The sequence below is a fragment of the Seriola aureovittata genome, chromosome 3 (genome assembly GCF_021018895.1).
Source record: "Seriola aureovittata isolate HTS-2021-v1 ecotype China chromosome 3, ASM2101889v1, whole genome shotgun sequence".
Taxonomy (NCBI): domain Eukaryota; kingdom Metazoa; phylum Chordata; class Actinopteri; order Carangiformes; family Carangidae; genus Seriola; species Seriola aureovittata.
Genome location: NC_079366.1, coordinates 30,051,539 through 30,079,350, shown reverse-complemented (window position 1 = coordinate 30,079,350; position 27,812 = coordinate 30,051,539). Strand labels below are relative to the sequence as shown.

At 38.9% G+C, this 27,812-nt stretch overlaps 4 protein-coding genes across 5 annotated transcripts; all 4 read right to left on the bottom strand.

Annotated features, from left to right (window-relative positions):
• Positions 1–1,356: 1,356 nt before the first annotated feature.
• On the bottom strand, positions 1,357–3,934 carry LOC130166633 (uncharacterized). The gene is made up of 4 exons (XM_056372325.1): positions 3,908–3,934; positions 3,583–3,695; positions 3,182–3,208; positions 1,357–2,763 (listed from the first exon to the last, which is right to left on the bottom strand). Exons 2-4 carry the CDS (start codon positions 3,693–3,695, stop codon positions 2,031–2,033), a joined length of 873 nt encoding a protein of 290 aa, XP_056228300.1. The 5' UTR covers positions 3,908–3,934; the 3' UTR covers positions 1,357–2,030.
• Positions 3,935–6,776: 2,842 nt separating this feature from the next.
• Positions 6,777–12,970, bottom strand: LOC130163369 (uncharacterized). Its single transcript, XM_056367522.1, has 3 exons — positions 12,944–12,970; positions 8,525–8,643; positions 6,777–7,863 (listed from the first exon to the last, which is right to left on the bottom strand). Exons 2-3 carry the CDS (start codon positions 8,641–8,643, stop codon positions 7,242–7,244), a joined length of 741 nt encoding a protein of 246 aa, XP_056223497.1. The 5' UTR covers positions 12,944–12,970; the 3' UTR covers positions 6,777–7,241.
• On the bottom strand, positions 10,431–13,958 carry LOC130163355 (uncharacterized). 2 transcript variants are annotated; one of them, XM_056367502.1, is made up of 4 exons: positions 13,649–13,958; positions 12,058–12,170; positions 11,806–11,838; positions 10,431–11,469 (listed from the first exon to the last, which is right to left on the bottom strand). In XM_056367502.1, exons 2-4 carry the CDS (start codon positions 12,168–12,170, stop codon positions 10,683–10,685), a joined length of 933 nt encoding a protein of 310 aa, XP_056223477.1. In that variant the 5' UTR covers positions 13,649–13,958; the 3' UTR covers positions 10,431–10,682. The 2 variants fall into 2 exon arrangements, with proteins under 2 accessions (XP_056223477.1, XP_056223486.1); XM_056367511.1 differs by having other exon boundaries at positions 13,653–13,958.
• A 4,500-nt stretch (positions 13,959–18,458) lies between these two features.
• Positions 18,459–20,417, bottom strand: LOC130166553 (uncharacterized). The gene is made up of 2 exons (XM_056372234.1): positions 19,859–20,417; positions 18,459–19,750 (listed from the first exon to the last, which is right to left on the bottom strand). Exons 1-2 carry the CDS (start codon positions 19,928–19,930, stop codon positions 18,683–18,685), a joined length of 1,140 nt encoding a protein of 379 aa, XP_056228209.1. The 5' UTR covers positions 19,931–20,417; the 3' UTR covers positions 18,459–18,682.
• Between the last annotated feature and the right edge of the window lie 7,395 nt (positions 20,418–27,812).

Sequence of the window (27,812 nt, the reverse complement as noted above, 5' to 3'; positions counted from 1 at the left end):
AAGAGGGAAACCACAGCCAAACCCTCAGAGTGGCACCAAGCCCTTATTTGAACTGTTAGATTCCCTCCTTTGAGTTTAGTTATAAGACACTTTAAAAGAAGAGGAAAGGAAAGTGTCATTGAAATATATGCGATGCTCACATATACATCTCACATATCCACCAAAAATAACATACAATGACTTAAAGGTATAAAAATATGAAAAGTATAAATGTAGATATCCATGTGTTGTCTGATTATAAAGCAGGTACTGTGAAAATATTAAAGCGTCAGTCACCAAGCCCCGCCCACCTGGACCCACCATCCAAACCTTACAGGATTTGGTTCCTCTCAGTGTTTACCTGCAATCTACTCCTTTTAGCAACTTCCTTGCTAATTCCTCAGTTGTTCACATGTTTTTCAGATGTGATAGTTACTTTAGCTTAGCAGTTAGCGATGCCCTCTCTCTGCTGCTCTCTCTTGCTCGGTGTGTCTTGGATCAACAAATGAGTGTGGTGTTGTTGTAACTTCAGTGTAGAGGATTGTGATGTTTATTACAACTTCAGTGATGTCGTGCACTTTTGGAGCCAGACTCTAGTGGTCATTAGAGGAACTGCAGCTTGTGATACCTCGGTGTTGGCTTCATGGTTAAAACTGTCACTGTGTGTGTTATTTACCCTTAATTCATCTGCTTTCCTACTCACACTGAAATGTGTTTTCATCGTCCTTGTGTACAAGGGGAACAACACCATCCTGTAGGACGGACCATTGACTCAGAGAATGACCATTTACCTCTGCAGCCTTTTATTCTGAAGGCTTGTTTCTTTAAGAGTTTTTTAAAAATTTGTTATTAACTTTGTGTTTATTTATTTTGACTCTTCACTCAGACTCAATACATTTACAATTGTTCTTCCTTTAACCCTGAACAAAGCCTTTGAGGAGCTCTGCTCAAAAACCAAGTGTGGCTGTTCTTCATGACTTTCAGACTGAGGAGGGAGATTTCAACATGAACTAAAAATAAGAATTAAGGGCTGAGTCCCTGAAATGTGTAAAGCATGGAGACTTTACAGTAGATTAAATACACAAACATATTTTCTGTAGCAGCTGTGGTTTCAGTAACTGATGACTTTGCACTCACACACAGTTATATGCTTCCGTCTTTACTAAAAGCATCATATCATCACGATCATGATCACGACCTGACATGCAGTGGTTGTTGATATCTTTGAAGCTGTGTAAGATTAGGAAAAACCTTCAGTGTGACACCAGGTTTTTATCCTGAGCGTCACAAGTGTTTCAGTGTGTTAATGCAGACGTGATATTTGTTACCATGGCTCCACAATGATGAACACACAGACACATGAGAGTGGATGCTGAGCCAAGCTTTAATTTAGAAAGAACAGAGACTTTTCTTTACAGAAGGACAGTGTATAATATTTATTGTATAATTCACATCAAACCTCTTTATTTTAGTTAAAACAAACTTTGCAATGTATTTTATATTTAATCACACATTAGAGGACTATTGACAAAGTTGTTCCCAACCAATTCATGCTATTCATTTATATTTTTTTGTGAATATTATCTGAAAACAGTCTCATAGACGCAGGCGAAGATTTAAATGAAGCAACAAAAGCTGATAAGATAAGTGGCCTGTAGGCTAGACTGATTTCTGGAGCATAACTCAATCTAAGTACGTCAGCACACTGATCGAGGATACAAGGATAAACTGTGCATTTCCAGGCCAGAGTCAGACTCAAGACAGCTGGTCGTTTAAATCTATCCTGCTGCTGGTCGCCTTTATTGTGAAGTTCTGTCGGTCATATGTGTTGCATTCATTTGACAGACTCTTAAATTTAAAGCAAATTGCATTTTTTCCCAAAAGCATTGAGAACAGTAAATGTGTAAATGTTTCTCTCTAGAGTTGTGGCAGTTTGTCATATAAGCTGCACGAGTTTGAAAACCAATTATAGGGAAATGCACAAATTAAACTTCTGTCAATTTCCTCCTCCAGAACCCCCACCTCCTCTGCCCCCGCTAACTGTTCTGTGATTACCCTTTCTTACCTCTAGCAGCTATCCACCCGTCTTCATCCTCCTCCCCCCCTTTTTGTTTAGGCTTTTTATCTGAAACACAATAGTGTGTAACTAGACCATCAGTGGAGCAGCTGAGACATTGCATCTGACCTTCTATGTTGTCACAACGAAAAATGTTCTGAAGACCGATTTTGCCTGAGGAAGCAAGGTTACGAAGAGATTGTTCTCGGACCGGCTTAGTTGGTTTTTCACCAACTTTGGGGATGAAAAGCTTTTTAAACACCACAGCATAATTACCCCACTTTGTAATCTGTTGTATGGTATTGAGAATGCTCCAGTCACTTTTTTCACTTGTACATTTTTGATCACACGGAGCGGCATAAACATAGAATAGCATCAAATCCTTGAAGTTATTATTGTTTTGTATAGCGCTGAGTGCCTGCAGGGTGCGGTACTCTGCATGATCATCTATATTACCAACTTTATCCTTGCACTTTTCCTCAACATCAAGCCATGTCACAACCCCCGGAGGGCATTGAGCCAGAACATCTTGCCTTTGCACACGTCCATCTTTACACCGATTGAAAACGTCTGACAGAAGTGTGGCTCCTACCACCTTCGTGCCGGTGAACACCTCACATTTCAACATAGCATTCTTCACGTCTTCACCATTGTCAGGGACTGCTCCGACATCATAAGATTCCCCGCTCTTTGGGATGCTTACAGCCAGACTGAACATGGGTAATTTGCTGTCAGAGGAAACAGATGCACACAATGTTAACCATATGTCATTTAAAACAGTATATTAATGTACAATAGGAAGTTAGATAGAAGATAGAAGTATTGATTAAGTAAAACTGTCTATTTACATGTTACTCAGGACATCAGTCATTTTCTGTCTTTTTTTAAATCAAATGGTTTGGATATTGTGACTTAAATAGCAGAGTTTTTATAGTCTTTTGTTTTTCTTTTTCTGTCCTTTGTCTTTGCTGTAACCTCCTCCAACACTCCAACCTCCTGTACCATCAGAAATGCAGTAGTGAGCAACTCCATTACCATTGGAGCATACGCTGCATTGCATCTGATTAGCTTGTTTATCACAACGGAATACTTTTAAGTGTTTTGTAAAGTGCTATATAAGTAAAGTTTACATAAATCTTTGCTGACCTTTGATCATCGTTGGGGTTTGTATACCTGCCAAAGGAAACAGACACAGATGTTAGTGGGTATGTTTGATCAGACAGATGGAAGGAGGCACCGATCAAAGACTTTGATCATAGAAACTCTCTGAATAATAGAAAGAGACAATCAACATACAGAAAATATAAATTCATTCGATTAAACCAGTTCAGTTCTCTCAACAGAAAAACGAGATGAAAGATTTGCTCCTCTTCAGATTACTAATCATTTGTTTGAAATATTGATATGGAGATATAGAGTTAGAAAGTTTATTTTCTTTAAAAATCCATAAACAGCTGTTACAGAAACAAACATCATCATATCCTCAGGATCATGTCATGTTCAGGCCTTTAAGTTTTTCCTCTACATTACAGAGAAAGTTGACTCACTTTCTCCGAACTTGTTGTACAATTGTTAAAAGTTGGTTCTGACCCACGGCCAAACTGTTTCCAGTAGACAGGAACACGGCCAGCGTCACAGCCATCCATCTCAGGCCAGCCATCTGAGTGTTTTTAACAACAGCATCACCACAGAGCATTAAAACAGGGAGGGTGATAATAATAATAATGATAACAGGTTGTAACTGGTTGTAGTTGGAGTTTTTTCTGTGAAGTTCAGCAAGGTTAGTTAAAGTAAATGTAGAAAAAAATCTGTTGGAAATTTGGCAAAGAGTCGAACAAAAAGTGAACAAATCAGGATCAAGGGAGTTCTCACCTTCACCGCTGCTGCCGGCAGGATCTGAGACCTAAAACGGAAAAGACATGAGCAACAATAAACGTCAAAAGTAAAAATGTATGTCATTGTAATGTAAAAGCATAAGGTCACAATCTTTCATCTGTTGAAGCAATAGCCAGGTGCTCATGGGAACAACGCAACAGGCTTTTCTTGCTGTAATCGTTCTTGCTTTTAATACTGGCCTTTCAAACATCCCTTCATAATGCACTAATAATAAGAGATGGGGGGACAAAATCTACAGTTCTCATTCTGTCACAAAATCTTGGACAAGGGTTGCAACTATTGAGTATTTTCATTATCGATAAAATTACTTTTTCAGATTATTATTTTGTCTATAATGTAAAAATGTCCATCACAGTTTCCTTCACAGCATCAAATGTTCAAAAACAACTCAAAGCAATCAAAATATTTTCATCCAAAAAACATACACATTTTCTATTATTAGACTAATAAGAAGAAATGTCAAACCCAATGAGAAAACACACTGGGCTGGAAACATGGTTGTTGTTGCCTGAAGATGATGTTAATCGAGGGAAATTCAGTGTGTCGTCCTCTAATTGCCAATTGTGGCTGCAAATTCACTTTGTTCTTTGCTCAGCAAAAGTTATATGGTCTAGCTTTAATAAACTTTTCTTGAACTACAAGCCTTTGACATTCTTGCAAGATTTCGGTCTAATGAGATTTAGTACAGGACCTCTATGAATGTCTGTAATTAACAAAGCAAACAAGTCTTTTGTTATTTGTGAATTAATTCTTAATGTTTCTATTGTTTATAGTCTAATCTTTATTCAAAATGTGATAATCAGTCTTGAGAACTAAAAGAACAACTACATTTTCCTCCTCTTTGTCACTTTGATGCTGTAACAAATACATTTATCAAAAGCTACTAAATTTCCATTGCGCTGTTTTTTATAAGGAAATCTGGTTGTATATCTCACCTGTGTAATGAAGGACAGGTGTGAGACTGATGATCTGAAGCTGTCGACTCCCTCGGGGTTCCTTTCAGTGCTGGGAAGAAATGTGTGAACACTGTGGAGGAAAGGGCTTTTTCTATGAAGCAGAGTGAGACCGTGCCCAAAGCTTTACTGTGGCGTCATCACTTTATCTTTACATTCAAATTCTGTCCGTTGAATATAATTTAAGGTAAAATGTATTATCAGTGCAGGGAGACAGTGTCCTTTCAGCAGACCCTCCCTTTCTCCATGTCATATGTGACACTACAGTCGAGTCTCTACATCTAACAAATGAGTACAATGACTAGAAATGATGGTGAAAAAGAAAAGAAAAGGAATTAATATATTTTAGTGAAGTGAAGTTGTGAGACAAACAGACAGAATAGTAACTACAATGATGAATTATAAGGCACGTTGCAACACCGGTCAGGTTTAGGCACAAAGTGGACTTTGTTGAGGTCAGAGAAACCTTTGTGATTTTCTATCAGCGTTCTTTAACCAACCAGACGCTGCAGTCAACTGTTCGTATTGCTGCTGAGTAACTGAGTATTGCTCAGTTATATTAGTGGTTGTCAACAAGCGTCAAATCCTAGTCATAATCATTGAGGCACTGAATATTTGTTTAAATCGCCCTACAAATGTTTACTCATTGATGGACGTGAACTACTGCTGCTTAATCGAAATATAATCAAAAACACAATATCGCTGAGTGCAATATCCAAATCGCAGGAGCTGCAATTTTTTTGGGATAAAGGTAAAATGTGTCACAACATTGGTGTGAATTGTAGACCCAACAAATATCCCATCATTCTTAAATTTCCTTCAGTGAAAATGAAATGCAAAAACAACCATTCCAACTGAAATCGCAATAACTGTGAACTGAGAGCGAGGTGAAGGAAATAATCATTGCCTACAATGATGTTTAAAGAAAACAGGAGTCACCAAAGGTTTTTCCTTTCCAATTTAATTTCAGTCACTGGTTTTCAGGCAATAATAAATGTGGTCGTATTAAAATTGGGAATCATCAAGCTGTCATATCACTTGATCAAAGTAAATGGGCTTTGCAGACCCAAAGTACAGGTCCAACAAATACAGGTAACTCTTAGCCACAGTAACTTGAGTGTCGGCTGGATGGTGTCCTGTCGTCTTGTGAAGACTTACTGTCATGTGTTGCAGAGCAGTGACATGGAAATACATTTTACAAGCTTCACCAGTAAAGTGCTGGTCTGCAGTTTGAATTAGGGAGATAAGCCAAACGGTGAGCGTAGCGCCATGCCATTATCTATTGAAAAAGACAATGGAGAAACGTTAATAAATTACAGAGACACTGAAGCAGGGCTTGTCCACGACCTGTTATTTAACAGGGGAATAAAGATAACATAAAATTTTATTTCATCTCATTAAAATATACAGAAGTCACTCACTGAAATTCAAACTAAACTCACCTTTACAATATAGACTGTAAACCCAGTTGTTTTAAAAGTGTTAGTCAGTCAGCTCTTGTGTTTTATACCTGAATAGAACATAACACTTAAAGGATATGTTTGGAGTTTCAGATGCCCGGATCTACTAACAGAGAGTTAGTGATCACTGAATCATTCACCCTATTAATGATCATTATCCTCATCTGTAACCACACACCACTTTTCAAAGCCCAAGTTACTATGTGTCTCACACACTGCAGCAAATTAAAATCATGAATTATAAACGTTGATTCTTTAAATTTCTATATTGCCAACAAAAAGGCCTGTCTGTTTCTGGGTGAGTATATAACTCTTTATTGCTCTTATGTCGTGCTCTTATGTGTGATCTCCCCACTGCTCTTCTCTCTCTACTACTCACTCTACGTCAATTTTTAACAGATGATAGTAGAAATATTTGACACACAGACAAACCAGAGTTGACGCTGAGCCAAGCTTTAATCAGAAAAAACAAAACATCTCAGAAGCGTAAAGTAACTGGGTAATAATGATAAAAACACAAATGCATTTGAGAATTTAAGAAAATGAAATGATCTTGAAAAACATTTTTAGTAGAAAAACTTCTTTATCCTCAGCAAAATAAAGGTAAGAAAACTGATTGATTTAGTAGCATAATCAATAGCGGTATTGAAATTTCAGGTTTACATGTTGATTACATCAATCATCATCTTTGGATGGATTACAGAATTTTAATTTGTCTCATGTTTTGATTTATGACCAAATTCCTGCAAAACAAATGATTAGCCCATCAGTGTCAGCCGTTAGCTGCACAGCTAACATGCTAACCTATGATGGTGAAGAAAGTAAACATTATAGCATTTTCATTGTGAGCACGTTAGATGCTGAACCTACTCACCCTCTGCCACCCGTTCTACTGGATCATCCTGTACCACTCCCACCTACTGTACCATCAGAAACGCAGTAGTGAGCAACTCCATTACCACTAGAGCATACGCTGCATTGCATCTGATTAGCTCGTTTATCACAACGGAATATGTTGTTTAGACCAATTTGACCTCGGGAACCTTGGTACGTCCCGAGTTGCTGAAGGGCGCCACTACGCTGCTCGTCAGTATTGGCTGGACCAGTTTTGGGCTTGAATATTTTAGAAAACACAACTGCGTAACTGTCCCATTCCAGAATTTGATTCATCCTTTGGAGAATGTTATCATTATGCGTGCGGCTTGTACATTTTTCCACACATGGGGAGGCATAAACATAGAAAAGCAGAAAATCATTATCATTGCGCGTGTTGAGCAGGTGGTTAAAGTGATCTACGACACGTGACTCTGCGTGATCAGCTCCTCCCGTGACGTGTCTCTGAACTTTGGCTGCAACCACCCGGCTGCCGGTGTACACACCACCACTGTTCATCGTATTCTTCACATTGTTGGCAGGATCACTTGTGAATACTTGATTAAGGATTTGATTAATGTTCTGGTTCTGGTTCTGGTTTTTCGGGATCCTTACAGCCAGACTGAACATGCCTTGTACTCCATACCTGCAAAAGGAAAAAAACAGAACATGCTACCATGTATCGTACCACACCATGTACATACAGAACACAACACAGTGTAGGTTGTGTGATATATGAACGTGTAAGGCAGTAACCTCAGTTGTAGAGAAAAGAAATGTTGTCAGATGAATGCACATCGAAACCTAGATGATGATCATGGTATGATGACATGCATAAAAAATAAAACGACCACTGAGCTCTCAGTGCTTCAACAAAGTATTGGAGCCTAAAGTGCAGTTACGTAAACTGACCACTAAGTGGCAGCGTTGCACCATTTACTCTGTGACTAATGCAGCATGCCTCTGTGTTTGTGTCTGCAAAGTTCTTAAGCTTCTTCCTTGTAAAATATCAGTTTTCTTAAACTGTATTTCATAAAACAACAAATAAAGACATGGGTAATTTGCTTAACCTTGTGTGGATTGGGGGAAATCAGTCTGAATTAGGAAATATTTCGGAGTTGTTGACAGCAAGACTGAGCAAAACTCTTGTTGAAGTGCGGATTCAAAATAACATGTACTTCTGCTGGTTGTACTCTCAGCCTCGCTTCATTATTGTTCACTCTGATCTCTATACCCCCTATCAAATGCAGCCCCTCCTGATGTGCCCATGGTGGTCTTAACAGTAAATGACTCAGTAGTTGACTCACCCTCTCAAGATGCCGTTTACAATTTGTGGAAGCCTGCCGTTGTAATCATCAGCCAAACTGTTTTTAGGAACAGACAGGAGGAAGGCCAGCATCACAGCCATCCAGCACAGGCCAGCCATCTGAACAGAGTTCATTAGAGTCAGTCATAAATGTCAATGATAATGTTGCAATGTACAATTATAATATATATAATCCTCCATTTCCTTTGTGCAATGCATTGCGTAACACTAGTGCAGCGTCAACCACAAGCACTTTTTTCTTAGTATGCATACTGACTGTAGAGCTACGGAAGCCCTGAAAGGCAAGATTTGGTTTTTCTAAGTTTGTTTTTTCTCATCTGTATTAACAACCCCTGAGATGTAAGTGTTTTGTTTTTTGTTTTTATTTTTTGAAGAAAGAAAAGTAAAATAGAAAAAGGATGTTTAATTTCTCCATGCATTTTAAATACAAAGTGAATATAATGTGTTTTAGCAAGTTTAGTAACATTACTCTTTCTTCGTTTGGCTAGAAATGTATTTTAATCAGCAGAAGCTTTCTGCCAGAAACACGTTAGGAAGTCAGGTGAGATAGTATCAATGTTTATTGATTTAGTTAACTACTATTCTTTTTAGTTTTTTCTTTCTTTTTATATTTTATTTCAAAGCTTTCATCCAGAAAGCCTTGAAGACGCACCTCTCCAGGTCTGGTAAAGAGCACTCTCGCTCTCTCCTCAGCATAAAAAAAGGAAACTTGACTCGTCTCTCTGGTTGTTTTCACAGATAAAAAAACTATCCTGGCAAAAAACATTTTCACTTGCCTTTCAGGGCCTCTGTATAGACCTGAGTATACTTTGAGTTACTTTTCCAGTGTAACCACATTACAGCCTCAGAACCTGCTCAGTCTTAAGTAGTAATAGGTGTATGACGCAGCTTAATTGTGGCTGGGGGTGAAACAGCTCTCCTGATTTCTTGTACACCCCGTACAGAAACATTATACATATATAAACATGAATATATGGAGCCTGCAGCATGAAGTTAAACACGTAGAGTATTACTGAATTGGAATACTACAATTAAATCAAATGTATAGCTTCTCTGGTACTTGTTATGTTAACAAATAGGATAAGCCTACAGAAGTAGTGGTCTGATGTTTTGCGTGAGGGTGGCCTGGGTTGGAGTCAAATTCCCAGCTTGAATTATTGTATCAGTCCACCTCTGACTGCGATATACACCCAACCGTCCACCATGATTGATTGTGTACGGTAGATGGCAGATTTTTAAATATTATCTGTCTATTATGTCCACTCTCAGCTTTCAAGACAAGCATAAAATACATATCAGCACATTAGATGATACATACACAACTGCAATAAAAACTCATTGGAAATTATTTTTAAAGGTATTTTTTATTCTCTCCATTGACATTGCGTCATATTCTTGATCCAAGCACCAGTTGTGGGTGCAACAGTTTTCTTCCAGTTAAGAGTTACCATTCGTTTTGCCTGCAATATACCAAAATTAATACATTTAAACGGTTCTCCAATCCAGATCTATTGGATGCAAGTGAAACAGTATCATCTTGGAGTCCAGTGGAACATTCACAGGCAAAATATTTATAATTTTATTGATTACTCCCTTCCAGGATTTCTTTATTTTGTCACACTTGCAACTGCAAAGTATGAATGACCCTTGAACCACATTACGTTTAAATGTGTGTCTGGTACATTACTGTTACAGTTATTCAGTTTGACAAGGGTTATATAAACCAATTTCTATTTACATTATCCATATATAAAGCTGTGCAGTTTGGTTTGTAAGATAAGTAAAAACCTTCAGTGTGACACCAGGCATTTGTCTTCAATGTATTCATGCAGACATGATATTTGTAACAATGGCTTCACAATGATGAACACTCAGACACACGAGAGTGGATGCTGAGCCAAGCTTTAATTTAGAAAGAACAGAGACTTGTAATGCTTTACAGAAGTTTAGTATAAAATGATATGAGGCCTGTAAACACTGAGGTTAGTTTACATCAAACCTGTTTCTTTTTATTTTTTTATTTTTTTTATTTTTTTTCCATATGCATTGAGAAAAGTATGTGTCATATAAGCTGCAAGAGTTTGAAAACCAATTATGAATAAATGCGACTAACAACTCCCCTGCTAACTCTTCTGTGTTTACCCCCACCTCTGATCCCCACCCCACGGCTGACTGCCCCCCCACGACTGAACACCGCTCCACGACTGACCCCCACCCCCCCCTTGTGGTAAGTTCTGGCTAGGACCAGTTCCTGCGTTATCTGAATAACAATAAGGTGTAACTTGACCATTAGTAGAGCAGCTTGTGCACTGCATTCCAGGTCTGCGGCGGCAACGGAATATGTTTTGTAGACCGACTCTGTTCCCTAGACGCTCGAGGGCTCCACGTAGGTCGTTTTCAGGTAGGATTGTAGTACCACCAGGCTTGAATACATTAGAAAACACCACAGCACGATTGTTCCAACTCGTGATTCGTTGAATGCTATCGAGAATGTTCCAGCGACTTGTTTCACTTGTACATCTTTTGTCACAGGGAGAGGAAAGAACGTAGAAAAGCAACAAATCATTACTGCCACGGTTGGTAAGCAAAGTGTTGAGTCCCTGTAGGGTGCGGTACTCTGCATGATCAGCTCTACCATCACGAATTGTTTGAGGGCACAGACTCTTAACTTGATTCCATGTCCTAACCCCTGCCGGGCATTGTCTCAGAACATTAGGCCATTGCACAGGTCCATTAGGACACTGAGTCAGAACATCTGGCCACCTCAGAACTGTAGCTGCCACCACCCTCGTGCCGATATACAAATTACAATCCTGAATCCGATTCTTCACTGCTTCACTAGTGTCAGGGACTTGATTAAGATCATATGATCTGCTGACACTGTTGTATGGGATGCTTACAGCCAGACTGAACATGGGATATTTCCTGTTGAGGGAAACAGATGCACAAAATGTTTAACGTGTCATTTAAAACAGTATATTAATGTAGTATAGAAAGTTTGATAGATGGAAGTATTGATCCAACCAATTAAACAAAACTGTCGACTTCATTTAAATGTTACTCAGGACAACTGTCATTTTCTGCCTTTTGGGAAATCAAATGGAAGAAAATGGAGAGATGTGATGTTGTCTTGATAGAGTGAATTAAAAAGCAGGGTTTTTATAGTATTGTCTGTTTGTTCATTTTTCTGTCCTTTGTCGTTGATATAACTGAAGGTGTCTTCAATATGAGTAAAGTTTACATAGATCTTTAATGACTTACATCCTTCCAGAGTTCATGTAGCTCGGTGTATACCTGGCAAAGGAAACAGATACAATAGAGTTAGAAAGGCAACTTGACCGAGCTGTTTAAAACGTTATATCTGCCAATTCATCTTTACACAGTTTTTTTTTTTTTTTTTAATTCCTTAACCGAAAACAGGTTTTGTGAAAAGAAACTTTATTATACCCTCAGATCATGTAATGTTCAGGCCTTTAAGTTTTTCCCTCTACATTACAGAGAAAGTTGACTCACCTGTTCAGAACTTGTTGTACAATTGTTGCAAGTTGGTTCTGGTCCACGGCCAAACTGTTTCCAGTAGACAGGAACACGGCCAGCGTTACAGCCATCCATCTCAGGCCAGCCATCTGATTATTTTTAACAACAGCATCACCACAGAGCATTAAAACAGGGATAGTAATAATAAAAAAAGGACCAAGTGCATTGACCAAGTGCAATTTCAAAATGTACAGCCACTCCACTGAAACAGCTCTGTTGTCTGTGACAGAAGCTCTGAGGGCAGGTAGAGCTGAAGCTCAGTCCTCAGTTCTGGACCTATTTTCAGCATTTGATATGGTGAACCACTGCTTCCTACGGTCTCTAGTCTCTGACATGGGTATCTCAGGCAAAGAGCTTTCTTTCTTTGAATCCTATCCCACTGGTTGCTCCCTCAGTGTGTCATGGCAAGGACCAACATCCTTCTCCCATTTCCCCCCCCCCCCCAGGGGTGCCCCAAGGATTGCTACTGGGACTCCTTCTCTTTGCGATATACACCAACTCCTTGGGTCCAGTTGTCCACTTGAATGGCTTCTCATATCACCGCTATGCAGATGACACCCAACTATATTTGCCATTCCCACCAGTCGACCCCATGGTCTCTGGGCGGATCACGGCTTGTCTCTCTGATATATCTGCATCAGTGAAGGAATGTCACCTTCAAATAAACCTCTCTAAGACTCTTAGTTATCCCGGCCTATCAAACTCTCCATCACGATATCAATATTGTAAGTAGAAGTTTTGTGGCCAGTGACAATAAATGTGGGAAAAATCAGTCAAATTCTTTGCTGATTCTCTTGAAATTTGGCAAAAGTTAAACAAAAAGTGAACAAAGAAAGTTTTCAAACAACAGTAGAATTCTCACCTTCACGACTGATGCAGGATCTGAGATCTAACACAGAAGAGACACGAGAACAACAATAAAAGTAAAAATTTATATCTAATTTTTACCTGAAAGGATCGGTTCACAATTCACAAGTTTTCATGTGTTGAAACCGACCTTTCAAACAACCTTCCTAATGCGCTTCCACTGTAAGAGATGGGGTGACAAGATCTTTTCAGATGATCATTTCGTCTATAAAGTAATGTAAAAATGTCCATCACAGTTTCCTTCACAGCTTCAAATGTTCAAAAACAACTCAAAATCATTAATTGATACTAAAAATATTTTTATAGTAAAATTTAAATGTCAAACTCAATTAGAAATCACACTGCATCAAACCTGGTGACATGTTTGCTTTTGCCTGAAGATGATGTCTATAAAGCAACTGACTCTGAGTGTGTCCTCATCCTCATCCAAAAGCTATATACTCTTTCCTTAATAACCTTTGCTTGATATCAGGACTAATGCGACTTTAGTAAGTAAATCCATATTTATAAAGCAAACAAGTAACCTTAATTCAAACCTGTTTTCAAGTTCAAGCACAACCTTTAAAAACCACACTGACAATTTCAGGTTTCACAACATCGTAAAAAGCAAACAAAATGAAGGATTTTTGTTGCAGGGTGTTAAACCAGAGTCAATTTATTTACCTTTAAATTGTGAAAAAAAAGTGTGAAGATCTTTTACCTGCCTTGGGGGAGGAAGACGTCTAACAGATGCTGTTGACTTGGATTTCTTCTCAGTGCGAGTTGCTGTCACTGTGATTGCAGTTAGAAGGAAACAACATTTTTATAGAGGAGAGTTTGACCATGGCCAAACCCTGAGACTGGCACCCTGCCCTTATTTGACCGTGTCTCAAAGAAATTATAAAGAAGGAAGACGATGATAATGATATTCTGCAGTTTGTTTAAGGAAGTCGACCACAGACTGTAGCATTTGTATTGTCACGTAGCCTCGACCCATGACCTCTGCAGGCTTGATTTGACGACTTAAAGTCTGTTTAGACAGCTGTAGCTTGTGTGTGTGTGTGTGTATGTGTGTGTGTGTGGGTGGGGGGGGGGGGCAGGCAGCACCAGACCGATCCAGCAGTCCACATTCAAGCCTTTGCAGTGACCTATGATCCGTCACGTTGCCTCAGCTGCACTCTGTGTTAAATATTATTAATTTGTTTTTCCAGCAGCTGTTGTGCTCCCCTACAGTAACCTGGTTCCCCAGTTTTTCATGAAGTCATTCTGGAGCAACAAACAACTTAAATACACATCTAAAAGGAGGCAGATACAATGTGTAGATCCTGTCGTAGGTTCAAATTATTGTTATATAATTGTTTTCTGAATGAATACTTCAATTGAATATCACAATAACAGTTGGTATGGGGTTTGTTTGTCAAGTGTCTGTATTGACAAAGACTGCATGGGTTTCAGTGTTATTAAAGTGTCATGTTCACCTGTATGACACCACATTGTTAAGCAGTAAACTGTATTGTTGGTAGAGATAAAGCAGTTGTTGATATATCTGAAACTGTGCAGTTTGAATTTGTAAGATTAGTAAAAGCCTTCAGTGTGACACCAGGTCTTTATCCTGAGCGTCACAAGTGTTTCAGTGTGTTAATGCAGACGTGATATTTGTTACCATGGCTCCACAATGATGAACACACAGACACATGAGAGTGGATGCTGAGCCAAGCTTTAATTTAGAAAGAACAGAGACTTTTCTTTACAGAAGGACAGTGTATAATATTTATTGTATAATTCACATCAAACCTTTTATTTTAGTTAAAACAAACTATTCAATGAGTTTTATATTTAATCACACATCAGAGGACTATTGACAAAGTTGTTCCCAACCAATTCAGGCTATTCATTTATATTTTTTTGTGAATATTATCTGAAAAGTCTCATAGACGCAGGTGAAGATTTAAATGAAGCAACAAAATCTGACAAGATAAGTGGCCTGTAGGCTAAACTGATTTCTGGGACATACCTCAATCTAATTCTATTCTTCACTGCCACACCATTGCCAGGGACTGCTCCGACATCATAAGAGTCCCCACTCTTTGGGAGGCTTACAGCCAGACTGAACATGGGTAATTGTCTGTCAATGTCAATGAATGTACCTTTAAATTGAAAAGTGAATGTATGGAAATTGCTACCACTGACTGTTACAACCAGCTCGTTAGGGGAAAGGGAAGTAACATAAAACCCAAAGAAAAACAAAACAACAAAAACAGTGGTGGTGTGGTGAATGTTTTTCTTGACTTCTCTTTAAAATTTAACAAACAATTTTTGTCATTAAAAGCAGCTGATATCACTTTTCGCTCTTTTGGTGTTGTATTTTTTTTTTTTAAATGTTTAGCTAATGTTAAGGTTAAGAAATAGACACCACTTGGGGTCGTTTAAAATCGTAAAACAAAATGATCCAGGCAGGAGAATATATTGTAATATATACAATTGCAGGCAAGAGGGATATATAAATGTTTCAACACCCCTCAACTGAGGTTTTTACCTATTTTGGGGGTCCAAGTCTTAATCAGAAATTTAGGGGTCACACCCCTAATCCCCCAATTGCCCCCTCATAATTCGAACAAGTGTTAATGTGCGGCATGTTGTTAGGTGGTTGGCAGTTAGCAGGTTGGTTGTACTTCATTTCCAGAGGCTACAGATAGGCTTCAGTCATAACTTTTCACAGGATGTTTCTGTAGCTGTTGCAGTGCACATTTTGAAGGTATGAAAAATTAGTATGAATTAATACTTAGCGTCATGTGTCATGGGAAATGTTAAAGAAGTTTTTCACTTTTTAAACTTACATGCTAGCTATGTTTCACAAACATATGTAGCTGTGGCTGTATTTTGTGTTGAAAGCCTACTAAGAATTAATGAATGTTTGGCCATGGAAACCACCAAAACACACTAACAACAGCACATCTAACCACCATATTCTTTGTGGATAATATGCTATGATAATATTCACTCTACATTAGTTTGGTTTTGGTCTCTTTTCTTTTATCCCTGGAAAAAGACATTTTCTAACCTTGTGCTTTGATTCGAGGAACTGTTTTGACATTTTAACTGTCTCTTCATCCTGAATTGCAGATTCAAGATTAGAAGTAGAAAAACAGAAGGAAAGTGATGGGTGAAGGTGATGGGCAGGTTGCAACACACAAACTACGACTTATGTAGTGTGAAGTATTGCAAAATATTTACACTGAGATGCTTTATAGTCAGACGTTTAAAAGGTGTAAATGAATGAACAGTTCATATCTCAAACAATAATATATAATGATAATAATGATATAATAGCATTATTTATATAGCATCTTTAAGTAGCACACTACAGGCAAGAGGCTCAGTAGCCAATATAACAACAATATAACAACAGAAAGCAGGACGGAAATTAGGTAGAGTTAAAGAGAAAATACGTCCAATATACTTCAATATTATTAAATACAAGTAAAAACGTAATGTCGCACCTGCTCCCAATTGATCGGTCACGGGGGGGGGGGTCTGCACATTATCTCCATCTATTTTCTTATTAGTCTAAATAAATCATAAATAGACATAAAAGCAATTGCAGTATATTAACTCATTTTAACCTAATTATTTGACCAGTGGTACCCAACCTATAAGAACCTAGTTTACTGATTCTCTACACACAAGTCTCTAACCTACGTGAAAAGTACCTGTAATAAGCTCCTTCTATTCCTGCCTCCCGAGTCTTTTTGGTAGAACAGAAATTATTGGAAATAATAAATGGTCCCACATATTCCTGGGTAACTTACACTCCCCTCCAAAAGTATTGGAACAGTGAGGCCAGTTCCTTTATTTTTGCTGTAGACTGAAAACATTTGGGTTTGACACCAAAAGATGAATATGAGACAAGAGATCAACATTTCAGCTTTTATTTCCTGGTATTTACATCTGGATCTGATAGACAACTTAGAAGATAGCACCTTTTATTTTGAACACACCCATTTTTCATGTGAGCAAAAGTATTGGAACATGTGACTGACAGGTATGTATTGTTGCCCAGGTGTGTTCTATTACATTGATTATTCAAACAATGAATAGCACTGAATGTCTACGCTCAGTTTCAGATTGGGATTTTATAGTTTTTATATATAGCATTTATAGTTAGAGGTGTAACTAACATGAAAACCAGAGAGCTGCCTATGGGTGAAAAAAAAGCAATTGTGAAGCTGAGAGAAGATGGAAAATCAATTACAGCCATTGCACAAACATTGGCCATAGCCAGTACAACCATTTTGAATGTCCTGAAGAAGAAAGAAACCACTGGTGTACTAAGTAACGGACATCGAATGGGTAGACGGAGGAAAACAGCAGCAGTTGACAACAGAAACATTGTGAGAGCTGTAAAGAAAGACCCTAAAACAACTGTTAGTGACATCAGCAACAACCTCCAGAGGGCAGGAGTGAAGGAATCAGAATCTACTGTTCGCAGAAGACTTCGTGAACAAAAGAACAGAGGCTAAACTAGAAGATGCAAACCACTCATTAGCAAGAAGAATAAGAAGGCCAGGCTGGAATTTACCAAAAAAGTACAGAGACGAGCCTGAAAAATTCTGGGACAAAGTTTTATGGACTGATGAGGTAAAGATTAACCTTTACCAAAGTGATGGAAAGGCTAAAGTTTGGAGAAAGAAATGATCTGCTCATGATCCCAAACATACAAGCTCATCTGTGAAACACGGTGGAGGTAATGTCATGGCTTGGGCTTGCATGGCTTCTTCTGGGACGGGCTCATTAAGCTTCAGTGATGATGTAACACATGATGGCAGCAGCGAAATGAACTCAGAAGTCTACAGAAACATTTTGTCTGCCAATTTAAAGAAAGATGCAACCAAACTGATTGGGAGATCCTTCATCATGCAGCAAGATAACGACCCAAAACACACAACAAAGGAGTTCATCAGGGGCAAGAAGTGGAAGGTTTTAGACTGGCCAAGTCAATCTCCAGACGTAAACCCTGTAGAGCATTTTACCTGCTAAAGAAGAGACTGAAGGGAGTTACCCCCCAAAATAAACAACAACTGAAAGAGGCTGCGGTGAAAGCCTGGAAAAGCATCACAATAGAAGAATGCAAAAGTTTGGTGATGTCAGTGGGTCACAGGCTTGATGCAGTTATTGCAAGCAAAGGATTTGCAAATAAATATTAAGTCTTATACACTTTAATCTATTTTAAGTCTATCTGTTCCAATACTTTTGCTCACCTAAAAATGTGGTGTTCCTTTACAAATAATGTTATCTTCTAAGTTGTGTATCAGATCCAGATGTAAATACCTGGAAATAAAAGCCGAAATGTTGATCTCTTGTCTCATATTCATCTTTTGATATCAAACCCAAATGTTTTCAGTCTACAGCAAAAATAAAGGAATTGGCCTCACTGTTCCAATACTTTTGGAGGGGAGTGTAAGTGGACAGGAGTATGCAGGGATATCCGCCTGTTGAGACTATGGTTTTCATAGGAATGCACATTACACATATTTGGCCTTCAAAAATGTTATGTTTATTGCATATTTAGCTGTTTAGATATTGACTTTGTACATACATTGATTCAAAGAAAGATAGATAGATAGATAGATACAGTTAACTTCATAAATGTAATGATACAAAGGGGTTTTTTTCACAAGTTAGCTAAAGAATGAAAACAGAATAATGCAAACTCACTATCTGAAGAAAAAATCTGGTATAGACTGATTTATTGATTTCATTCATTTGTTGTTATTATTTTAATCTTGGACCGATTCCTTAAACTTTGCCCAAAGGCCCAACGAAGGGTCTTATTTGGAATGTCAATAGGACATATGACCTGTGACACAGTGGTGCTTTCTCCTTTACTGCGCGGCTTGTTCCGCTGGACTTGCAGGTTGTAACACCTCTGATTATTCACATTAACGAATCCCTGTAGGTCAATGCGAAAATTTTCTGAATGAACCAAGTTGGACCTGGGCTGATTTGGTAAGAGCTGGTTGTCCCATCGTTCGATTAACCCTAATGCTTCGTTGCGTAAGGAACCAGTGCAACTTGCAATGGTATTTTGAGCATCTTCTTGAGTTACAGTGATATATTTGTTGATGTTGTTGTTTTTCCACTTACAGACTTTGTTTGGATTGTTAGGGGACCGTTTTCGGCGGCGTTGCTGGGAATACATGCAGCCATCAAAATGAGTAAATCCACAGTAATCCCAGTCATCGTCGTATGTTGTGTAGCACCAGCTATAACTTTTCCCACGTGTTCCACAATTGTGATCTGGGCGACAAGACTGTAATTTATAGGTGTAGTCTGGTTGAGGTGAGCAGTAGTCCCAGCTGTCTTGAGTATAGCACCAGTAGTAATCCCCATTCTTCTGATACTGACAAGCATTAATGCACTCTTCCTGATACCTGGTGTAATGAGTCATTGTCTTTGGTAGCACTTGAGCACAGTAGTCCCAGCCTCCTTTCTCTAGGTAACACCAGTAGTAATCTTGTCCATCTTTGCTACAGGGATAATCTTTGTGACAGGGGTTGCCTTTATAATCAACATTGTTGCTTGGTGAGCAGTAATCCCACCCTTCTCGGGTATTACACCAGTAGTAGTCATACCCTCGATCTTCACAGGCATCACTACACTGTGCACCATATGTGGAGGTGTAATGCTTTATTGGACAGTCATAAGAGCATTCTTGCCAATGGTTGAATAATGTGTATCCAGAGGTTGGACATGGGGAGAAGCAGAGGATGAAAGTCAGCAGCAGTGTAGGGAGTCTCCCTTGATACGCCATGGCAGCTCTGTACTGGAGAGAGGATGGTCGAGCAAGAGAGAAAAGAGGAGGCAGAAACACTTTAAGATCATACATCGTACGAAAAACCTCAAACCCTCAAACCCTCAAACCTTGTCGCACCTTGTCAAACTGGAAGTGCTCAACAACCACTGTCTGATCAAGACACAAACTATACTGATTGAATGTCTGCATCTAACTTATTCATGCAGTCTGTGTCTGAAAGGCAGGTCCCTGAAACCATGTCTGAAGCTGCTGCTGAGCCAATGACTTAATCCAATATTGCAGACAACCACCACGATGGGATGCAGACTGTATCACCAAATGGTCATCATGAGTATTTCCAAATCCCCTGTGTAGCCTTCCTTATCTCGCTGTCTGGTGAAATGGGCCTGTTTATCACCATTTCTTGAATTTCAGCCATGACGCCACCAACCTGAATTTACACTTACAGAATAAAGGTCAGAAGTGCACACCTGCATATGCAGATACAAGCACAGCTTTTTGACATGTTTAATATTCTGTAAATATCAAACTCTCAAAATAAACAATAATATCTCAAATCTGAAAACATGTAATGCGCCACTTCTGACATGGAATATCCAATGTCCAACGTTAAATCATATTTATTTATTTATATTTAACAGCAAAATGACCTACTTCATCCTCTACCATTGTCTGAGAAAATTTCAATCAGTGAAAATTCAATAATTTCTCCATTTAGAGTTAATAAATAAAACCAACTCACCATCTGTTGTGGTTGTCTGAAGTAATTTGTTTGTTGCTGACATTCTATTTATACTCTGTTTGTGTTGTTTGTCTCAAACTGTTGGGGGGACTTTGAACCAGACTGTTAATTCATAACATTCTTCAAACACAGTGGTCAATGTCTCTCTTTGTTTGATTCCAAATTACAGGTTTATTGACAATCATTTTCTTTGGCAATGTAAACCAGGTCTAGTGTCAGGGTAAGCATTATACAAAGAGAATAAGCTTTTACTAGAATGGAATTGAATTTATTTAAACCCGTCATTGTTTGGGATTTGGTTTACATACAGTATAATTCTCAAAGCGATTAGAGGGAAAAAAACATGTGATATAAAAATGAAAAAGTTATTTCAACATTATCATATTTTCGGGCGAAGTTATGTTCAGGATCATGTTTACGTTCAAATGGTCGGCTACTTTATGGACGACAGGTTTTGTTTGTCAGTGCTGTGAACGAACCCTGAAGTCCCCTGAAGTAACATTATGTTTTAAATGTACATAAGTCACAGTTGGCTGCTAACAGTACTTTTCTACAAAGGTGGTGTGATGCAACTTCCCCTTTTTTTCTTATAGATCTAATATTGCTCAATTAGACATCAGACACTTGGATACTATATTATTCTTAGAGTCTTTGCCTCACAAAAGAGTTTGAATCCCCAGCTCCTCTGTTATTTCACAACCTTTCTGTTGTCCCTATTTTAACCCGTCATATATAATATCTGATTAGGATCAGTTATGGTCAACTATAACCGGCGTAGACCGATGTAGATTGCATAGTGTATATTATTATTGACAGCCATATGATATTATAACTTAATTATAAGAACTTTTTGTTGTGTTTCTCTGTATCTACAGTCACATGTAAACAAACACAACGTGCACAGCCTCAGGCTGTTAACCAATAACCCAGTTTCTGAGGGTCAAACTAGTGCAGAGGATGACAAAACAACAAATATTTGTGACACTTCCAGTCAGTCACCTCCCCCTTTTTCTCGTAACTCAGGTGAAAATAAAAAAAAAACAACGTATTTTGTACTTTTGTATTACTTTCTCTTTTCTTTTTCACTTGCTCTGTTTATTTGTGTTGGTTTATCCACCTGAACAAAGTCAGTAACATTCATATGGCTAATATCTGAGGAGGACCAGGGATGTCACTGGAAAAGTAATAAAGCATTCCTTAATTTCATATTTTAATAGGCATTAAAAATTGGAATTGTAAAAAAGTTTATAAATGAAAGATTATTTCATCAATAAATACTTCAGATTTGAAAATGAATTTACAATAACAGCATAAAACACTCATTAAATAAAGTCTTTATAAATACATTCATTAATTCATGAATAAATATTTGAGTTTGAAAATAGAAATTATTAAGATGGTTAAATGTTAAGTATTTATTGATGGAGAAATAGTTCAATTATAAATTCTTTTAACAATTCCTATTTTTAATGCCTATTAAAATATGAAATTAAGGAAATGCTTCATTACTTTTCCAGTCACATCCCTGGTCCTCCATGAATAGCACTGTATTCTGAATGAACAATTTTATCCAAGAGCAAATCAACACTCAAAACTCGCATCTGAATCACATTTTCACACTCAGTGAAAGTCAGTTAGTATTTACTTTTGTAGCGTGGCTGCTACAACCATCACTTACTTAACGCTGCTTCTTTTGTAAATAACCTTTTTCTGTTTTTGGACTTGACCGCAACAGCGTTATCAGCTCAATAAACATGAATGTCTCTGACTGACTGAGTGATAGAGTTGATGGATCAAGTTACACCACTGGTCAGCCAGCTGAGTGTTGGAGTTTCCCCAATGGCCGTTGCTCTTTGAAAATGAATTGGCACAAATAGTTTCTACCCCTGCAGTTGCATATCAGCGCCACTAGATGTCAGTACACAGGCGCATTTCAGTCTGCAGTCTGGTTCATTGGTTGGGGTGTTGTGATGGGGAGACAGGGCTGCTGAGCCTGACGCTGCATCAGTTGGGCCTGGGGCAGGAACCACAGGGACAACCATGTATTTTTATATATATATTGACATGAGGAGTAACCAGTAGGCAACCAGAGCACAAAGCATGTTTTATTGAATGAAATAATATTTACACAAAAAATTCAAAGCTTTGGAAGAAAAAGAATCTTAGGATTTTTGGTGCTATGACAAAATCAGTTTACTTTTAAATTAGTCCAGTCTTCTAACAGGAAACATCAGTTGTCAAAGAGACAGTAAATGTTTTACTCTGCTCCACGAACATATGATAATCTACAGATGGAAAACACTATAAAAAAATCACATGATAGGTACAAGTGAGGACAAAAATCCACCTCTGAAGTCTAACATACAGATGTGTGGCTGCAGATGCAAAAAATGTATCCTAATCATAAATATTAATTGACGTGAAGCGAAGATAAAACTTGATTCTTCCGTGTCATTTCAGAGGAAATGAAACTCCTGGTCCTGCTCTTTGGCACAGTCCTCCATCAGCTAAACCTGTAACACTTTAGTTACATTGGGAGCTGTGAGTCCATCAGTTGGTAGATGAGATGTTTATCTTTCCCGTCTCACGATGCTCCCATGATGCTGCAGGGGATGTGGAGGTGGTAAATGGTATCGCAGCAGGAAATGATGTCAAGCTGGTGCCTTACGTCTTCCCCGCCCACATGGAGTTTGTGGAGCTGAGCTTCACGCTTGGAGAAACCAGCGCAACGGTTCGCACCAAGAAGCCGCTGGACGCAGACGTACTGGCAGGGGTGAGTAACAACAACTTTGTTGCCCAGGAAATAAGTTTGTTGTATTATTTATTTGCTGCAGAACATGTTTTCCATCAACCTAATGGGAAAGCTAATAAATGTATCTACAAAACATTCATCATGTTTCAATAGTTTATCCACTCCAGCAAAACAGTATCTTCTGATGCCAACTTCAGCATGAATACGATTGTTGTGGTTCTGTGTAAATACTCATCAGGGGAAGTTAAATGTTGAAGAAGTCACCATTGACTTGCAAAACCAGACATATCATGTTTAACTGAAACCCAACATCTCCCCAACGGTAACGTTCCTCTCCAGACATGTTTTCAACTCTGTAAAAATACTCTACTATGATAAAGTTTTGTTTAACATGGTTTTCACCAGGGCTACACGATATGCAAAAAAAAAAATCATATTGTGATGATTTCTGCAGATATTGTGATTGACAATGATGAACACACAGACACATGAGAGTGGATGCTGAGCCAAGCTTTAATTTAGAAAGAATAGAGACTTTTCTTTACAGAAGGACAGTGTATAATATTTATTGTATATTCACATCAAACCTTTTATTTTAGTTAAAACAAACTTTGCAATGTATTTTATGTTGGGTCTGAGCTCTACCTCATGAGCTGGACACCAAATATGTTGGATTTCGGTTGTTTATCAATTTATTGGCTATCATAAATTAAGAAAATATTAATATTAAAAATATTAATATTAAATAATAACTAAAATAAATTAATTTAAGTTCACGGGGCACCAGCCTAAACTAATAGGCAAAATAGCCAATATGGGTTTAGTCTCAACTTATTACCATTAATCTGGAACTCTGATTAACCATTAGCTTACTAACTATTACCAAATTATCAAATCAACAGTAAGTTACAGTTGAAGGATTGGAATTCTACCAAGTAGAGGTTGGCAATATCCACGCTTGTGCAACATTAAACACACCAGTATTTATTTAAAGACATTTATTTACAATGGAGCAGAGTAAAATACAATGTCTAATCTAGTGTGTGTGTGTGTGTGTGTGTGTGTGTGTGTGTGTGTGTGTGTGTGTGTGTGTGTGTGTGTGGGTGTAGGTGTATGTGTGTGTGTCTGTGGGGACACAGACAAAGGCAAGATGGCCGACTCAAAGTGGTCACTGTGACCACATGACCTGAACAAACAAGACTACACAAGATGGCGGTAAACAAAGAAACTACTCAAAATGGCTGCTGAGACCACCTAGTTAGCTGTTCCATGCTAACTCTGCTATGACTCCTGTTGCTTGGAAAATCAGCTGGCCTTGTGTTGTAGCTGCTGATTCTGAAGAGGATTTGGTTCACTCACAGTTAATCCGAAGCAGGTCGCTGCTGTTGAGGAGAAGAGTGTTGCAGGCTGCTGTGAGCAGGCCGGCGAGAGAGCTGGTTTCTCAGGTAGCAGAGCTGACCTGGGCTGGGGCCTTGTTGCCCTTTGAAGAACTGAGAGGAGAGGGCTGGAGCTGCTCTCCAGAGCGAGCCAAGAAGAGAAGAGAGAGAGAAGAGGTCTAGAAGACTGGTTTTGTTGGTGACACCTTTGGGGGTCACATGTCACACACTGACCCACACTGGCTGGCCAGTTAGTTTGCTGCTGCTGCTGACAAACCCATTGTGTCCATCTGCAAAAGTGTAGGGTACCCTGAGCCTACTTACTGTCAGTACTCAGTGCGGCGAACTCTGGAGCGCAGGTGCTTTAAGTTTTCTTTAACTTGTGGCACAAAGGTGTAACACTTTGAGTAGCTGAAGAAAGAACATTCAGAGGCATTGTCACTGTCTGAGTTAACATGGTCAGAGATGACGTGGTCATTGTCTGATCCATGTGTTGATTGGTCCTGTGTCTGAGCCAGAATTTCTGCGTAAGGCCGTCTCCTGCTCCTGTTGTAGGGGTGCCTATCTCTACGCACTTTGTGGGCGTGGCGGTTACGCTCAGCACCCATATGTGGCCTTTTGTCACCCCCCTTCGATCTGTTCTGAGGGTGATCTTTTGAGGTTACATGTCTGTCTGACGCTAAGGTGTTTGAGTTGCTAGGCTCAGTTGTTTTCCCCCTTGCCTTGGAATTGACCATGGTTTCCCAAGCCATTTTTGTCATCTTCTTTATTTCCTGCATGGTGGGCTTACCTTGATGCGTCATCAGTGTAACATGAGTGCGTACACAGGGATGGAGGTTTCGTAGGAACAAAGACTTGAAGGTGGAGTTCTCCTCTAAGCCTGGTGTGTTCCTACCCTGAAAATATGCCTGCCTCAAACGTTGGTAAAAGTCATTGGGATGTTCATGGCGGGAGTGTTTGATTTGTGAAGCTGCAACCAAAGATTCTATCTCATCCGCAGCAGGAGAGAATTCTTCTGTCAGTGCTTGACAGAGCTCTTTGTAATCATCTCTGACACTGGGAGGCAGTGATTGCATAAACTTGTGGACTGCTTTTGAGCTTCCACACAAGTTTAGTTTTCTCCCTTTGGGTTGCATGGGGCAAATCAATTAGGTTGTGATCTAACTCCCTAAAGTAGTTTTCAAAATGTTGATCAGAGTTTTCTGGATCAAAATGTTCAATGTCCTTTGCTATGAACTCAAGCACTTCGAGGCGGGGGCACTGTGAGGTCCCTACTGATGAAGGCGAGACTAAGCTTGCTGGACTAGAGGAAGGAGCTGAGAAGTGGTCATCACTCTCATGGAGGTACAGAGAAGAGGCTGGACAGTCAGGAAAAGTTTTGGTCCTTCTGTTGGAGGGGTGAGCACAGGTGAAAGTGTTATGCATCAGTGGCTGATGGGAACATGAATATCCTCTACCGGAAACTACCACTGCCTTGTCTGTTCATCACCCCTCCTCGGCCACTGGCCTCACCAGCACCACTTTGTTCAGGCTTGGTATCTGAAACACAATAGGGTCTAACTTGACCACCAGTGGAGCAGCTGAAACCTTGAATCTGACCTCTTATGTTGTCACAACGGAAAATGGTCTGAAGATCGATTTTGCCTAAGGAAGCAAGGTTACGAAGAGATTGTTCTCGGAACGGCTGAGATACGACGTTACCATCGCTGGGGTTGAAAAGCTTTTTAAACACCACAGCATAATTACCCCACTTTTTAATCTTTTTTATGCTATTGAGAATACCCCTTTCACCTGGTTGAGTACATCTTAGATGACATGGAGCGGCATAAACAAAGAATAGCATCAAATCATTAAAGTTACTGGATGGTCTGGTTCTGAGTGCCTGCAGGGTGCGGTACTCTGCATGATCATCTATATTACCAACTTTATCCTTGCACTTTTCCTCAACATCAAGCCATGTCACAACCCCTGGAGGGCATTGATCCAGAACATCTTGCCTTTGCACACGTCCATTTAGACACTTATTGAAAACGTCTGACAGAAGTGTGGCTCCTACCACCTTCGTGCCGGTGTAAACCTCACAATTCAACATAGCATTCTTCACTGCCACACCATTGTCAGGGAGTTCTCCGACATCATAAGATTCCCCGCTCTTTGGGATGCTTACAGCCAGACTGAACATGGGTAATTCTCTGTCAGAGGAAACAGATGCACACAATGTTAACCATATGTCATTTAAAACAGTATATTAATTTACAATAGGAAGTTAGATAGAAGATAGAAGTAGTGATTAAGTAAAACTGTCTACTTCATTTACATGTTACTCAGGACATCTGTCATTTTCTGTCTTTTTGGAAATTAAATGGTTTGGATATTGTGACTTAAATAGCAGGGTTTTTATAGTCTTTTGTTTTTCTTTTTCTGTCCTCTGCTATAACTTATAACTTTAACTTGTAAGTGTTGTTTTGTAAAATACTCAGTGTTGTGCATGAACACATATATTTTTTGTGAACGCTGAACTGAACGAATCAGTTTACAAATGATGAACGTTTACAACAGCCGCATGTCGTCTCCGTAGACACGGCCCAGCATGGCTGGTGCTAGCGGTACAGATGGTACAGATGTGTCTACTGCTGCTGAAACCAGTTTCTTTGAGCATCTGAAGCAGTTTTATGAACAAATAAGTAAAGTTTACATAAATCTTTGCTGACCTTTGATCATTGTTGGGGTTTGTATACCTGCCAGAGGAAACAGACACAGATGTTAGTGGGTATGTTTGATCGTACGACAGATGGAAGGAGGCACCGATCAAAGACTTTGATCATAGAAACTCTCTGAATAATAGAAAGAGACAATCAACATACAGAAGATATAAATTCATTCGATTAAACCAGTTCAGTTCTCTCAACAGAAAAAAGAGATGAAAGATTTGCTCCTCTTCAGATTACTAATCATTTGTTTGAAATATTGATATAGAGATATAGAGTTAGAAAGTTTATTTTCTTTGAAAATCCATAAACAGCTGTTATAGAAACAAACATCATCATATCCTCAGGATCATGTCATGTTCAGGTCTTTAAGTTTTTCCTCAACATTACAGAGAAAGTTGGCTGACTTTTCTAGAACTTGTTGTACAATTGTTAAAAGTTGGTTCTGGTCCATGGCCAAACTGTTTCCAGTAGACAGGAACACGGCCAGCGT